The sequence below is a fragment of the Ursus arctos genome, unplaced genomic scaffold (genome assembly GCF_023065955.2).
Source record: "Ursus arctos isolate Adak ecotype North America unplaced genomic scaffold, UrsArc2.0 scaffold_6, whole genome shotgun sequence".
Taxonomy (NCBI): domain Eukaryota; kingdom Metazoa; phylum Chordata; class Mammalia; order Carnivora; family Ursidae; genus Ursus; species Ursus arctos.
The window spans coordinates 15673421-15689790 of NW_026623078.1; the positions used below are offsets into that span (position 1 = coordinate 15673421).

The 16370-nt window shown below is 36.7% G+C and overlaps 1 protein-coding gene across 4 annotated transcripts in view; it reads right to left on the reverse strand.

Moving 5' to 3' along the window:
- Positions 1–1658: 1658 nt before the first annotated feature.
- PLAG1 (PLAG1 zinc finger) overlaps positions 1659–16370 on the reverse strand; it is a 51015-nt gene continuing 36303 nt past the window's right edge. For 3 of the 4 annotated variants that reach the window (XM_026516455.4, XM_057307990.1, XM_057307991.1), the window contains 3 exons: positions 11364–11462; positions 8488–8846; positions 1659–7964 (listed from right to left, as the gene is read on the reverse strand). In XM_026516455.4, the coding sequence (XP_026372240.1) occupies positions 6707–7964; positions 8488–8729 (1500 nt within the window). In that variant the 5' untranslated portion in view covers positions 8730–8846; positions 11364–11462 and the 3' untranslated portion in view covers positions 1659–6706. The remainder of the gene's footprint in view (positions 7965–8487; positions 8847–11363; positions 11463–16370) is intronic. The other variant, XM_044390362.3, reaches the window with a different exon arrangement.

A 16370-nucleotide genomic window follows, 5' to 3' on the forward strand; every position in this document is an offset into this window, starting at 1 on the left:
CATCTTCAGAGTAGAAAAATTTATTATTGACCTCTGTGTTGAATAGAATGCAGGTGAAGTCAACACATTCTGGGTTTTGTTTTGTTTTAGTTTTAGGCTGAAACTGCCAATATTTGACCATTTTTGATCTGCAAAAAAAGGGCAACTGAGTATGGTTCAATACAATATTTAGGCTTTCCAGCAGTTGCAATGACGCGGCCATCGTCACACAAATGCCTGATCAGAAAACAACCTTCTTTTTATAAAGCTGATTTCTTTGGAAATACCCCTAGGACTTAGCACAAAGTGATGCCTTTTACTGAAGAAATGTCTGATTAAGGAAAAGTGACAGCAAAACTCAAGTGATCTAAAGCCAGACTTGAAATTCCATCTCCCCTCCATGGTAAGGCATTGGTATGAACTTTTTCATTTAACAGGGTCACATATGAAGTTTTTCAGCCCCGTTGGGTCTATGATGCAATAAACAAACTGCATTTTGAATTACTTTTCCATAAGGGAGATTATATTTTAAGTGAATTAATCCCAAACGTTCTTTTTCAAAGTATCGTAACTAAGAAAAGCATCATGTTTTGATAAGCAGTCCTTGAAATATTTCATACGTATGAATTTAAGTAAAAATGTATTTAGTGTTAAGAATTCACAAAGGCATGCTTTTCGATTTTCTGGAAGCAAGCAGGTGAAAAGAGGGACTGCCGACACTGCAAATCGCTGTTCAGTTTCTCTCTCTCTCTGAAAGTGGGAGAGCCTTAAAACAGGAAAGTCAAAGGTAAAGAGGGAATTTTCCTATCATCGTGAAAGAGGTGCTAGGAGATACATAAAACATGATTTCTACAATTGATTCCTGCTCAGATTATTAACTGAATCTTCAGACAATGTTGCTGTCTGCATTGCTGTTGCACTGATGAGTTTTGGACGAAGTGGTGTGTGTGTTTTGGTCCAGATAACTGTCAAGGGAGGGTTTTCAGCAAAATTTTAGACAAAGAGCCCAAAGGGAACCTCTAAAAGGATCACAGTACTGGCAGACAGCAAGCGTTAAAGGAATGATTAATGCCAATCTTCTCTCACACGAACAAGAGACGTTATTGATTTATACATACTAATCACCTTTCTGGAATTCTTTTTTGGATGCTCACCTGGATTACAGTTTTGATGCAGGACCTTTCAACTTTTTTTTTTTTTATTTACAGTCTCTATCCTTCCTTTAAAGGTACAAAAGTTTTAAAACAAAACAAAAGAAACCCTGGAACTTTACATTTCGTTTCAACAACAAAGTATTGTCCTCGAGTCAGCTATTAGAATCGTATATTTACCCAATGAGAAAATACTTAAAAATTCAAAGTGAAAAGAAAAAGTTATACCAAATAGAAATGTATCATCTATTAAAATTTCAGGAAGATCTACATTATCTAAAGCCATTCTATAATTTTATTCATATAGTTTGTGGAGTTCACATATCTTTTTCTTACAGCAAACATAACACTGTAGGCCACAAGAAGCTGCAGTACTATTGTTTCATTAGCAGCAAAGTAATATTTTATATCTGGGTAACTGGACAATAAATAGCCTGCTTCTTTGGATGTGGATGATTAAAATGTTGTATCACTGCAGCTTCATAATGTGAGTGCTATTTTACAGAGCTTATACACACACAAAAAATACGATCTTTGTCTATATTTTATACAAATACAACAGTAGTTTGTGAATACATTTTAAGTACATGATATACATGATAAGCCACTTGATTTTCCAATATCACAGAATAGCGATTTTAAATGCAATAAAAATATACAAAATTCGGCCTGGAATGCAGATTTTTCTTTTCTATTTTGACTCAAAACTTTATCATTAGAACATTTTTAGAGTACTAGTCCAAACACTTTTCCGTCTGCTAAAAATACAATTTCAGCAGTCCAGCTTATGTTCAGGCGTGATGCAATCCATTTCCTAATGGATTCCCAGTTTTTGTTCAATTCAAAGGGCTGTTAGTAACATACCGCATGTTCTTCACTCCACACCATGTTATAAAGCCCACGTTTCATTCTGAGTTATAGTCACCTTGTGGACAAAAGCTGGGTTTGTTCTGGTAACATTTGCACGTCCAAGATTTCCTTTTGCAAGTGCACGTGAATACATTGTGGTGGGTGGTGTAAAAGTCTGTTAATGACAGATCAAGTCACAGTATAAAAATATATTGTACACCTTTACGCCTAATGGAGTCCTTTTTTTCCTATGGCTAAAAAAATATGACTGAACGAGACAGCGACGTTTGTAGCACCATGAAGAGTTGTATCCCAAGTTACATTAGCAGCATGATCCAACATAATATTGAAGGAGTGTTTCTGAGAAGATAAACATTCATTCTGGTTCATCTGTACCACTGAAGCTTATACAAGGAAGTGTTTTATACATTAGCAATAGTTCTGTCATTTCTAGAGCTAGATAAACTTATCAAAAGACACTGCCTTTCCATCCTCAAAGGGCTGATAACGGAGAAGGGCCTAAGGGTGATGATCTAAGTGTGCCTTTACCAGTGTGGGTGGTATCAGGTTGTTTTATGTAATCCAAAAGGCGCTCTGTATGGGTTTCTAGCACAAAACTACATAAGGCGACTCCTGTGGATCTATGGAATCACGACAGACTGTGTTGTAGACACGGCTGCTGACACAGTGTGAAAAAAGCACGACATAGAGTCAACTTAGGCACTATATGTCAGAGATAACAGTCCGCTATTGCTAATGAAGAATAGTCGACATTTAAAGGACCTCCTCCAATGTCACATGGATCTCAGTAGGCTAGAAGCAACTTGGGCGAACTGGTATTTTTTAATTTACATACTGGGAAGACAGTGTGTTTTGAAACACGTAAACCTTGTAAAAAAATAAACCATTGTAAAACCTTATGAAAAGACACACACTGATTCTGTGCAATATAGCAAATTGATAAGAAAACACTGTAAAAATGTACCTGTTTAAAATACCATCTACCATTTTTGAACACAAAGCATTATATATCAAAGGCCTACATATATATCATCTAATGGCACTTGAAACAAATTATAATAAGTCTTAAAATAAAAGGCATAACCTATAAGAAAGTTTCTGTAAAGGTTTAGATTCGTTTTGAAAGTGCTATATCTTGTAATATGTGTAGTATAGAGGTTGACCAAGCTCTATTTTTTAAAAAAATATTGGCCTATATATGTGTATTGCTTACTAGATGAACGATCCTGAAATATGTACTCTTTAACATTCATTATTAGCTTAATAAAGCAATCAGCTCTGGCTCATGTTTCAGTCAGTATATGGTTTTTAAAAACCGCTACTGTCCAAATTAACACAATATATCACTATATTCCACAAATGACTAAGAATAATAAAGCACAAGTAACAAATAGGCAAAAATACATAGCTTGGAAGAAACACTAAGTGAAATTAAAAAGCTGCACAAAGAGTGGTGTGTGATCAGCCAGGACAACTGAAGTTTTTGAAAACTGCACTTGGTAGTATGATTTTAAAATGTGAAATTTAACAGTGACCAATAACTATAAAGATGATATTTGCATACATCAGTGGATAATATTGCTTACAGTGCCGAGACCCTTCCACACTCATGCTTTTGTGTCTGGTGATTACATTTGTACACACGTGTGGAAGTTCAAACTGAATGAGGTTCAATATCTTGTCTGAGGTCCAAATTCTAAACTGAAATATTTTACTTAATGATAATCCCTTTTTTTTTTTTTTTAAACCAAGCAAAGGCACTACTAGAAATTTCAAGGATGATGATTCTGGCCACAGCATTGGCAATAATTATTTTTAATCACATCCAGTTGATGTAAAAAAAAATGTCAATTTTTTTTCTAGAAAAAACGAGACAGTTCTGGGTTACATCCTTGTTAGACCATTGTGCAATTAAATGAGTCTGCCTCATGTTTAACAGAAATTCTCTTGAAAAGGGTTTAGTGACCAGTAGAATCAATTTGAAAAACACATGAGCTGAATTCCCTCTTCCTTGGAAGTGTTATTTCAAGTCTATGAGGCGGCAACAGGCAAAGAGGTGTTCACATGAAAATTAAGACTCTAGATTTTAACCCTGGTGCCCTGAAAGATGTGCCTCCACGTGTCTGAATTCCATGCAGGGTGAGAATAAGGCTAAAAATATACATACATATATGGCGCCATTCCCCATTTCCAAAATGCTTTATTGAATAAATCCTGGTACTCCCTTTTGAATTGTTTCTTAGCGGTGAAATACAGCCTGCTAAGGCCAACGTCTCAGGTCATTAATTTGACTTCTCCTTAAGCAAATTTTAGACAAAGTAAAGTAGTGCTTCCACACTTGTATTTGTGACTTCTACGTAAAAATAGGTTTTCTATTTATTTGTGCTCTGTCACCAATTTCTTTTTCCTTTTTTTTAAATGGTGATTAAAGCAATATTGAACACTAATCATTCAACTAATGATTTAAGTAAGCAATCTGTTTCATAGAAACTAAAGGAAGCAGTAATAAAGCAGAGCTAAAAGCCTACTTTCAGAGCAAATATTCTCCTAATCAAAAGCTTAGGAGCAGTTTGAAAAATTTTAAATGTATTTCCTTATTAAAACATATATAATTTTAATGCCTTTGGAACACACTTTTTTTATAAAATGTAATTTTTTATAATAAAATTTAAATACATAAGTATAAAAACTACTGCTCCTAGAATTAAAAAAAAAAATAGGAGCATGATAAAATATCAGGAGCCAAAGCTCCCTTAAGAGAGCAACTCTGATTCTATGAAGTGCGATACGTGTGTGTGTGTGTGTGTGTGTACGTGTGTATAATATATATAGTGAAACCCCATTTACATTATTACAATTTACATTTCTCCACAAATTATACTACTCCCAAATATTTTAAATAATGTACTATATTCAGTAATCTGCACTCATTTTTAGAAATTCTTGGTAAACATCGCAATCTGCAGTGATAATTGGCCCTACAAATGAAAAAAGAAGCTTCCGTATAGGGCTAATGAGTGCTCAGAAATATTTTTTTTTTAAGAGATATATACTCTTCTATAAACCTTCCCCTTCATACCCACCCCAACAGACAGGGTCCCAAAATAAGGTGTTAACAAGTGCTTAATAGATATGTTTTGTAGGCTGATGCCCCAACCAATATTTAGAAAAGTATAATTGGACCTTCAAAACAGTTATGGTGGTCGTCTAATATGAGGAAAGCCCACAAAAACTATTTTATTTAGTGAACACAATATTCTTGATTGTTACTTTCACATTAACTAAGATAGTGCTTGTTTTGCTTTAGTTTTTCCCCCTCTACAAATTCAACTGATTTGCAACTCTCCCCCAATTTCCCAGAGACGTGTAAAAGTGGGGTTTTACTGTATATATTTTTAGTCGCTTAAAACTTTGTGGTCATTCCTCAAATAGTTTTCTAATGCATTTAAATTTAAAGTCTCCATCTGAAAATAGCAAGGAAAGATAAATCAACACTGAATCAGAAAGATACCATGGGGGTAGGGCTGTTTTGTTTTCTGCTTTTGGTTCTTATGGGAAAGAAAACTGTATTAAATTCAGCAAGAAGTGATGTGAGCGATATGCTTTTCCTTTACTCCTAATGAGTCTAGTTTCCAACCCTGGCAACAAGGAACAGGATCCCTAGACAAGTTCCCCAAGCTGAACCAAGTGCTTCACATCTAACTTTCTTTTTAGGAGACTACCACGCCACAGAAGAAGAGACAGTCCGCTCAGGGATAAACACCCCTAACATCCGTCGTTCCACAATGGCTCTCGATTCTGGACTAACTGTGGGCCGACAATTAAAATAGAATTGCTGGCTGCACTTGACCCACCCTTTGGCCATGAAAGGTGGGAAAGATTAAAGACATCTAGCCATACACTGACTGTGAAGACTCTGATGCCGTAACACGATGAGTACTATTAAACTGGAAAGAGAGCAACTTTGCAACATGGAAAAATGTCATGCGTACTAGTTTAAGGCCAACTACTGAGTAACATGGAATGCCGTGTCACCTCATTAGGAGTCTCTTTTTGCTATAAATACTGGTGCTTTGTAGTTAGGTTTTGTTTTCCTTATGTGTGCATAATATAGACGGCAAATATTTGAGCCAGACAATAGCAAAGTCTTCAAAATATACTGACCTGAAATTACGGTGTATCTAAGAAACATCTATTATCTCCCCAAACTGGATTCTGAATTCATCTGAAAACATTTGCTTATGAATCCATTTAGAGACTAGTAAAAATTTAAAAACTCTCAGGTTATTCATATACATTTTAGAAAATGTACATTCTATTGCCAAAATCATTTTTAATGAGCCAAATGTCAAAAGGTAGAGCCACTGGTATTGGACAGAACTGATAATTTTAAGATCTCGAAGCAAATTGAATGTGGAACTCATAAGACTTTACTGCTAATAATGGCTTTCCTAGAGGAAAAATCATCTTAAAATATGACAATTGGCAGTGAGTGTGGACAAAATACCCAGGTAAACATAACTGAACGCAAATGGTTCCAAAGCTCATTTATAAAGCTTGTTTCTATTTCATACTGGCTTAACGAAAATTGGTACTGTACAAAAGCAGAAGTTTTTATGCTGTTTTAAAGTAGGCACTAAAATAAAAATGGTCATCTAAGGCAGGGCTACACATAGATTTCTGTAATCAATCCACATCTTGGACTCCTACTGAAAAGCTTGATGGAAACGTGGCAGTGTGGTGCTCGTGCTGAAGCTACTGGTGAATGCTGCTGACAGGGAGTGCAGGGAACCGAGACCTAGAGTGTTTGCAGGATCCTGAAGATCCTGTGTCTGGGGGGGCAGCTGAGACACAGAAGAATGCGCTTCTTCTTGGGAATAGCTCATTCCGAGGCTCCCCACTGAGATAGGATTATAGGGAGGGCCATTGAGGGGTATGAAATTAAACAACTGGGAAAAATCCAAGGCGGGTGTGTTTAGGGGGTCACTGATAGAAATAGAGCTTTTTGACAGGGAGAGGTCCCCTGCACCATCATCAAGGGACCCGACTGGAGGATCCAACCCTAGTTTAGATGATGATGCTTGGGAATCTTGGGATGAGGAGGGCACGCCACCTTGCAGCTCCATCAGATAACTCTCAATCTCCCCCTTTAGTGGCTGTTCTTTTTCAGGAATAGAAATGGCGTATGAGGTAGAACTGAATGGGTATTTGAAAGAAAGGTGGTGAGAAGGATGGACAGCATCCATATCTATCGGGCACGTCATTCCCAAAGGTAAAGTTGTGATCATTTGGTGGGCAGGTCCCGAGCTCTGCATGGACTGAAACGGAGTGTTATAGAGGTTTAACTGCAGAGTGTTTGTGAATGGCTTTGACAACAGTTCGCTGGAAGGTAAGGACATCACCGGAAGGAGCTCATCTTTTATAGGCACAGAAACATTGCAGGTGAACGGATCCAGAAAGTCCACCGGTTCTGTTTTGACCTTCAGAAGTTCTTGATTGTGACTCTTCTTCATGTGTCGAGTCAGGTGATCCTTCCGCCCAAATCTCTGTGCACAATACTGACAGAGGAAGTCCTTCCTTCCCGTGTGCACCACCATGTGTCTCCGGACGTCCTTCCGGGTGTAGAAGCGGCGATCGCAGTGCTCGCACTGGTGCTTTTTCTCTTTCACCCCGCCAGACGACTTGCCGGCGTGCGACTTAAGGTGCTCCAGCAGCACTCCCGTGCTCTCGAAAGTCTGCAGACAGACCTTGCAGGTGAGGTCGCCGCTTGTAGCGGCATGCAAGGCCAGGTGACGCTTGAACCCGAGCTTGGTGTTGTAGTTCTTGCCACACTCTTCACACTTAAACGTCTCTTTGTTGGGGTCATGCGTATGGAGGTGATTCTTCAGGTGATCTTTCCGGTGAAACATTTTCTCACAATAATTACACTTGTGGGTTTTCTCAGGAGAATGAGTAGCCATGTGCCTTGAAACACAGACATATTCTGTCAGTATCACGACACAAGTGGCATGGAGTCACTTTTCAAATGGAAACTAAACTGCTATGCTAAAACAGAGGCTTCCTGCTACTGGACACGCTTTAACTTAACATGCGCTACAAGGACAGTCAACACCCCTAAACACTGCAGAACTCGAGCCGCTGAAGTTGCCACTTCAGGATTCGCTGGTTCGTAGCTATTACTACAAAAGCCAATGAGAGAGACTGAATATACTCACGTAAACGTCCATACCCTCTCCTTGTAATCTCTTTGTACAAATGGAAATTCTACTCTCATTAAGCATTGCATTTAAAAAAAAAATCCAAAGATACTAACACATCAAAGTATGTGACTTAGAATACTAAAGCTAGCCAACGTCTAATCTACGTTAACATTTCCTCTCTGCAAAGCAGCTCAAGAATGTGTATACAAATATATATACGTTTACAACGGCTTCACATGGCCAACATAATAGAAAATATAATCTGAAAGACAAATAGAGTTTAATACCTTTGTAATTTGTACTTAGAAACAAAGGCCTTGGTGCAGTCTTGTTGTATGCACTTGTAGGGCCTCTCTCCTGTGTGAGAGTAGGAGTGAACCTTTAATTTCTCAACACTGTTAAAGGCCTTGTCACACAGTTGGCAAGGAAAGTTTTTTCTTGGTTTGGTTTCACCACGCTTACGTTTCCCTGAAGGGACTTTCTGGGTATCTCTTACTTCTGACAAATCACCAGGAATGACAGTGGCCATCGCAGCCTAAAGCAGGCCTTCTTGTTGGACACTTGGGAACTGCCCAACTCCACTAAATGATTTAGCTTTAGGTGGCTTCTCAAGTTTCATGTGGTCGTAAAAGAAAGCAAAAAGGGACTGGAAAAAAAAAATAAGAAACAACTAGTTTGTAACTAATTTTTAAAATTTTTATTTGCTATGTGATGCTTTTGAATTCAAAAAGAAACCATAAAATGGATTCAGCTGGTCTAATGTAATATCTGTAGGTTTCTTTACATTTGCCAAAATACGTATTAATGCATTGCTCAGAATGAACAGTTCACACACCCCCAGAAATTCCACCTGACAAATGTCATATTTAGGGAAAGCAGTAGTGACTTCAGGAACTCTCAAGAAGTGTCAAAACATGACACTCAAAGTGGCATTATGAAGCTTCAATTTTGACAAGGGATTAGACAACAGAAATCTGACTAAGAACAGAAACATGTTTCTGCAAATATTTTAAGGTCGAAAAAGCATCTTAAGTTGTGTAAGTCAACTCTAGTCAGACTCTGTGTTATAGAGAAATGCAGATAAGTGACTGGAAACTCTTTTAGGCACCCTGTGAACCATTTAGTTCATGGAAGAAGTGCTTAATGCACACACGGGAGGCCTGAAAGAGTTGAAGGCACCACCCAGAGTGGAAACTTGCTCTCGGTACCAGTGTCATCACACACAGAGGGATTTCCGAGTCAAGAGTGGAAATGACTTCTCTTTGTAACAAATACACATTCTTGAAATGGTAACACCCTGTGAAGTTATTTGAGGTGAGGATCATGGCTCCTTATCATTTGGGGGGAAAAAAGATTTGGTCAAGTTCCCTCACCTTTTCTCACACCACAGAAAATGATTCTTTCATTGGCCACACTGAGGTTAGTGGATGAGCCAGAGTCCTCAGGCCTCCCCAAGAGCTGAGGGGATCAGTCTTGGGCACACCTGAAACCCATGTGTGGTACACCAGTGCGACTTTTGGCTTGGAGCACAACACCTGTGCAAGGACACATCATTATGGAGGCATTTCAGGTAAAAGGGGTATCAGTTTAAATTCAATATGGGTGCTGTGAGGAAGAATGACATGTACGGATCATACGGCAAAGAGTATGTCTACTTAAACAAAAATTTTTAAATTGATTGGAAACTTTGAAAATTCATGGACAAGAGACAGTAAATATTATCAACTGTATTTCTCAGAGTAAAAAACCAAGTCCCCGAAGATCCACCTGATATAAAAGAGTTAAAGGGACTCGAGTTTTATGACTGCCAGTCTGGCAATGTACTTTTAAGAGACACAGAAATGAGGAGACCTACAGCCTCTCTTTAAAAAGATCTGCTTTTTGAAGTGAAAACTGCACATGGCTAAATGAATATTAATCAAACACTACTCAATTGGATTTTTCATCCTATTATGTATTTAGACACAAACAAAAACCAGTTTCTTTACAGCCCTTGTTTTAGCATCAGACTGACCCTAGTTTGCCTTTATGAGCTAGATATGTCCTACTGAGTCCTGCAGATTCCAGTTACACTTTTGCAGGGGCTCAAATTTAACCTAATTTCTCTAAGACTACGTGTATATTACAGTAGATCCCACTGTGTTTTAATGTAGAGGCTGTCATTAAACAGGCAAAATAGGGCAGTTATCCGCTCACTTGATTAAAATGTAAGGCCCGTGTCTGCTTTGTGTACCCTTTCTTCATCAGTAGGTAGATACAGACAAGGCCTTCCCTTCAAGCTGTGCAAATTGTCTAAATCTCCCCTGCAGTTGGAAAGTGACGTTAATACAGTTAACACAACTGACATCACTAATATGCTAACACAATATGCTCCCCTGGTTTGAGATTTCCTGAATCTCAGGGACTTGTTCTTTCCCTGTTTTATTCTCATTCAAGAGACAGCTTCTCTAGCTCCCCAAACTATCTACACAGCTATTCTGCTGTGACCGGCAGTGACACTGTAAATTGGTAGAAAGCACTTTGCCAAGGCAGGAAAAAACACAGTAATTCTGACTCTTTGATTTCCTAACATGAGGCTTTTATGCACCTATTTAGAGCACTGTGGGAAACAAGTTGATAAATCTGTCAACTGAAAAATCAACACGGAATGTAAAGTATCTAAGTCCCTGTATATAACTAGTATCTGAAACTATTTCAAAGACTGGTCATATCTGTCATTGTTGTGTTAAGAGTTCCAACCATAAGGGGCAGAGCATTCCAGTTGGGAAAAAAAAATGATAACTTCTAAGTCAATGAAAAAAAAGTATTGAAAGTACACCATGAAACAATACATAAACATTTGATTATATTAAATTTGGTGATACTCAATATGGAGTTAACAAGTGAATTCTGTTATCTTTGGATGTACATACTGAGCAATGAAGAACAGCAGACTTCAAATATTACACTTTTCTAAGACCAGCTGAAATTTTTTCATGGCTAATAAAATCTTTTCATCTCAATACATTACAAAACTCAAATTAGTTATAGGTGCATTTAAAACTATAGGATAATATAAGGCTGTGAGCTCAACATTGAATAAAAGTCCACATTCATAATATGCGTTATTAAATACTTTAAAGATACATGCATAGAACTGTAGTGATTCTTGTTCAATGCATACCTGATGACAGATGGAAAAAGCCTCAGACCTTGATCTTAGCCAGTCCCATTGACTCTTCGTGGAAGAGAGCGGAATCCAGTCCTTCCCATTTTGGCCAATCTGTGAAACAAAAAATAAGAATGGACTATACTCTAAATGGAATCAGTACGTAAATGATAGAAAATAAAGGATAAAAGAATTGCAATTTCATGGCACATGCTTACATTCCATACTCTGCTGACGAGTCATGCATTAATTTTCACCAGTTGCAAATTTTTATTAGTTCTAAGCACACTTACATGACCAAATAAAAGGCAGAAACGAAAAGTAAAGTAGTATTACCTATATAAATGGCATTTTGTGATGCTGAATGACTCCCCACTTCTTTCCCAAATTCAATTTTTAATTTTTTTTTAAAGCTAACTTGCCTACTGAGAGGAATGGATATTAGGGTTACTACCTGTAGACCAAACTGATAGAAATTTCATTAAGCTTAATAATATTATGGAAGAGACAAACTCAGTGCATCTGGAACCTCACCAAAGAAGAGCAGCCTCTGGAAGAAATCACCTCATCCGCCCACAGGGCACACACACTTGTGCAAGGCGGGCCTCTCTGAGCTGCACTTTTGTCACCTGCAACACCTGCCGATTTATTTCTCAGAAAGCTGCAAGGATTGCTAAACGTAGCAATAACTCTGTGCTCTTTCGATTTCAAAAGCATGCAAGGGAAGTTATATAGGGTTTGCTGCAGAGGTATCACGAAAAAAGCATCACTGGGTTTTAAAAGAAAAATCTTAAAATATCTGTAAAAAATGCCTACTGGCACGATCTCCAATAAACTAAGAACATGCATAGAGAAAAAAATCTGTTAACAATTCTTGATTGTACAAGTAAATGTGGAAAGAATGGTCAAAAGTCAGAAAAAACAACTAGGATTATCTATTGTAGAGACTACAGGGCACAAAGAAATAAGCTCTGAATATTTTAGAGATGAACGTTCAGAAATCGTGACTGTAAGAACACGAGGGGGATAACATAAATCAAACTGTTAAAATACAATAATAAAAGGATCCACCAAGGACAAGCTAAATGGAAACAATTTTATGTAACGTTCCAAACACAAAGCTAATTAATTTCTCCTGATATAAAATTTTCACATAAAGAATTTGATATGTAAATAAAATATTTGCTAGAGAACATTCAAGCATCATTACAAAAATAACAGGTATATTTGAAAGCATTATTCTCATAGTTTTAAAAAAAGAAAAATAAAAATTCAGACTAATAAAAGATATTTAAACAGTTAAAGCAAAAGCTCCATTCTTTTGTAAAGCACAGGACATGCATAAATGGAAGAACTGAATTCCGCACATCAAAATTGCAAAATAATAAAATTAACTTTGTAAATACTTACTTGCCCAGGGCACATACTGAGGTTTTGGTAGGGTAGTTAAGAACATGAAAGCCTGTTTTGTGTATTGTGTTATTTAATAATATAAATACCTTGCAAGTGTAGAGTGTTTTCATCTCTATGACCTCCCTGGAAAATTCAATGGACCCGAGAGGTGGATGCACTTATCATCACTGCCATTTTAAGGTGAGAGGCTCACAGAAGCTGAATATGCTGACAGCATGTATGTGGTCAAGAAGGGGCATAAACCTTAAAATTCCTTTTTTCACTCTTATATGGCTGCATTCTAGGAGAAGCGTAGGTTGGCAAACCAATATGCACGTGGATAAATCCCGTCATTACATTTAAAAAACAAGAACAGGGAATAGTGCCTATTTTCTCTATCAGAGCTGCCAATATGATCCCCAAAAGGAAACAAATGTAAGACTTCGCTTCTTTTAATAAAGGCAGTTTGCAAAGTAAATTTTAAGTAATTTACATAACAGTTAAATAACAACTAGCATACGTATCTGAGTGGACAGTGACTTGGGTAGAAAATGTAAAAGTTGACTAGTAAACAATAAATTTTTGTATTTTTCCTGACCGATACAAATTTTATTATACCTCAAATACATTCATAAAAATTTCATTGATGCTTACTTTTCAATGGCACTTATAATAAAAACTTTAGAGTTAAAGTATTTCAATATAGTTTAAAATTTCTATCTTGATGTGAAATATTACTATAATCTACAAATTACCTATTACATATTTTAGCCTGAAATAAAATAATAAAGCCATCATTTCCATTCATTTTATCACAAAACATAATTCCAAAGTCACAGTTAATTTCCCTGACTTCAATCTAACTATTTTGAGTTCTTATGAATGACCCAATAATTTCAAAGGGCTGCTAATTATTTCCCCAAACAAAGGAAACCAGGAGCCAGTTAGAGTTCATTATTATTTGGCTTGATAAAATAAACATTGAAAAATATACCGTTTGCATTTATGTAATCCTAACTAAAATGTCAACTGAAATTATCTGTGGTCTTTTTTTTACAAAAATAAGAAAGACTTTTAAAAACTATTGTTAACTACAATTCTGAAAAGTCTACAACAAAATGTGTACTCCTATCTTTCTTTTTTAATGTGTCAAAGAGCAGTTATTTTGCTTTTCAAAGGATTAAAATTCTTCTTTGCCTTGATCTAAGAATTGTGAAGCAATATACCCACAACAGCCATTTCAACACGCCCTGAGAAAATAACACTTCAGGATGCCCTTCCAGTTTTTGCTGGTACGAGAACACACATTTATGTTCTAGGGCAACTTTGCATACATAAAAACAGTACGTAAACGGAACACTGTGTGTGCGTGCACACACACATGTTCATCGTCCTATGTTTTACATTCTAAACCAGTGACTCACACAGAAACATAACAAGCAAAAATGAATCATACATCAGAGGGTCTACTAAAACAAATTCCTATGAGGATGCCGGCATAAGAACAGCCCTGTACTGGAAACTGTTTCTATACTTGCAATTCCACAGCTCTGATTGTCATTTGTCTAACAGCTGTGAATTTTTACAACACTTACCTGCATCAATAATTCTTTCATATTTGAGTTAAAAGTCAAACATACACTTTGATGATTAAAGGCAAATGCCATCGATAATCAACGCTTCATTTATGTTCCCATATGCTAATCATAAAACACCATGAGTAAACAATGCAGAAAAACATTTGCTTAAAACATGTTTTTCATATAAATAGGTAGCTTACAAAAGGAAACTTACCAATAGTTAGTACTTTAATTCACATGTACAAAACACAACAGAGCTTCGAATAATGTGTAAGAAATTAACAAGATAACATAACTGCGGACCAGTACTGAAGTAAGGGCAACGGCAGAGTTAGCACATTTTTTTGATCATGAATGTTATGTGGAAATTTTTACAGCATTCAATTTCTGTAGGTCTGTAAAATCCCTTATTAAGGGATAATAAAAGGAGAAGTATATCTTGCAAGACTATTAAAAATAGACTGTAGGCAGCACTGAGGTAGGAGCTGTGTCACTTTTATTTATTCACTGCTGTTTCCCATAAAAGTAAAGATTTTTTTGTACAAATGAATGAAAATAATTAAAGAAGGGCAAGTGCTTTCCAGCATCAAAATGAACTATAGGCTTGCTCAATCACCATAACAGACACAGGACAGAATATACATATCTATCTTCAAGTAAAAAATAATATGGTGTGGATACAATTTGGTCCAACAAACTAAGCCACTAGAAAGGTATTTTTGAAACTTACCAGCTATTTGTAAAGTCTTAGATTAAAACAATAGCAATTGTCGTAAAATCTAAAATATTTGTTTTGTTTCAGAAAACAAGCCTTCTCGGATTGATTCATTGTTAAGGAATCAGTACAAGTAGAGAGTATCGATCCCGTTCCCATTCCTAATAAAACTGCTAAAGTGAAAATATGCCTGGAATCTGCACCCATGCCTGGCACAGAGCAGGAAGGATGGCTGGATGGCTGCATGGTTAGATGGGGATCAAGTGGACAGAAAGAAGCAGGAGACAGGGCAAAGAGCTGGGATTGTGCTTGACCCACCCAAGCTGTAAGTAGGTACCTGATTAACATATTTTGTACCCCAAATACTGAAAACTACAGTACTTGTTTTCCTAAAGAAGTTATAGTAAAACTAGTAAAAATAAGGCTGCCTGTTTTGAATGACTGTACTTGATGTTTTCAACTTTTGAGCAGTTCATTAAAATGTAGTTCTAACACAACCCTTTTGAAACTTAGCAGAAAATTAAGTCTTACTCATATGTAGAAAGCCTTATGTTTAACATACAAAGAATAAAAACCAACAGACAAGTGAAGGGAAAAAGCAGACCTATTTGTTTTTAAGAACCTACAGGAGAAAGTCAACAGATTCCAAAGTGGAACGAACAAATCCCAACATCAGTTCTCTCTAAAATTAGGATGTTCCTTTTGGGCCACCTTGAACCTGCGTATGGTTGTTTTATTACATTTTCTAGAATACCCAGAGAGAAGGAAGAGACAATCAAAGTTTATCTTCCAATTCTGAAATATTTTCATTGGTTATTTATTTTATAGAACATAAATGTCATGTTAAAATTTTTTTCTTCTCTCTTAAAAACTCTCTTTTAATGATCCATAACTTAGAAAGTCAGCATTTCCTTTTAACAACTACATGGAGGATTCTTCCCGTAAGATTGTATAGTCTCATCAAAATAAAAAGCTAAAAAAATACACATGGGTGGTATACCAGGTATTTCCATTTTTGTCACATGGGGCAACTTTAGTCAGTATTTGCAAACAGAATGTGCGAGGGGAGCTGTGCACAAGGGAAGCAATGGTGCTTGGGAGAGAACAAAGTACCAAGTACCAAGTAAGACTGCGCAATCAAAACTTTAACTCTTTTTAGAGGTTTTCCTGGCTTTGTTTTTTGGTACGAAACATTTCCAAAATATCCGTGCTCTGGCTAAGTATAAAGTAGGTGACTCACAGGTCAGCCCAATCTGAAAATTGCCTATTTCCCAAATTGTGAGGGGCTGTTTTTATGACTACTGACTCCTTATATTCCCAAGGCGACAACAAAAA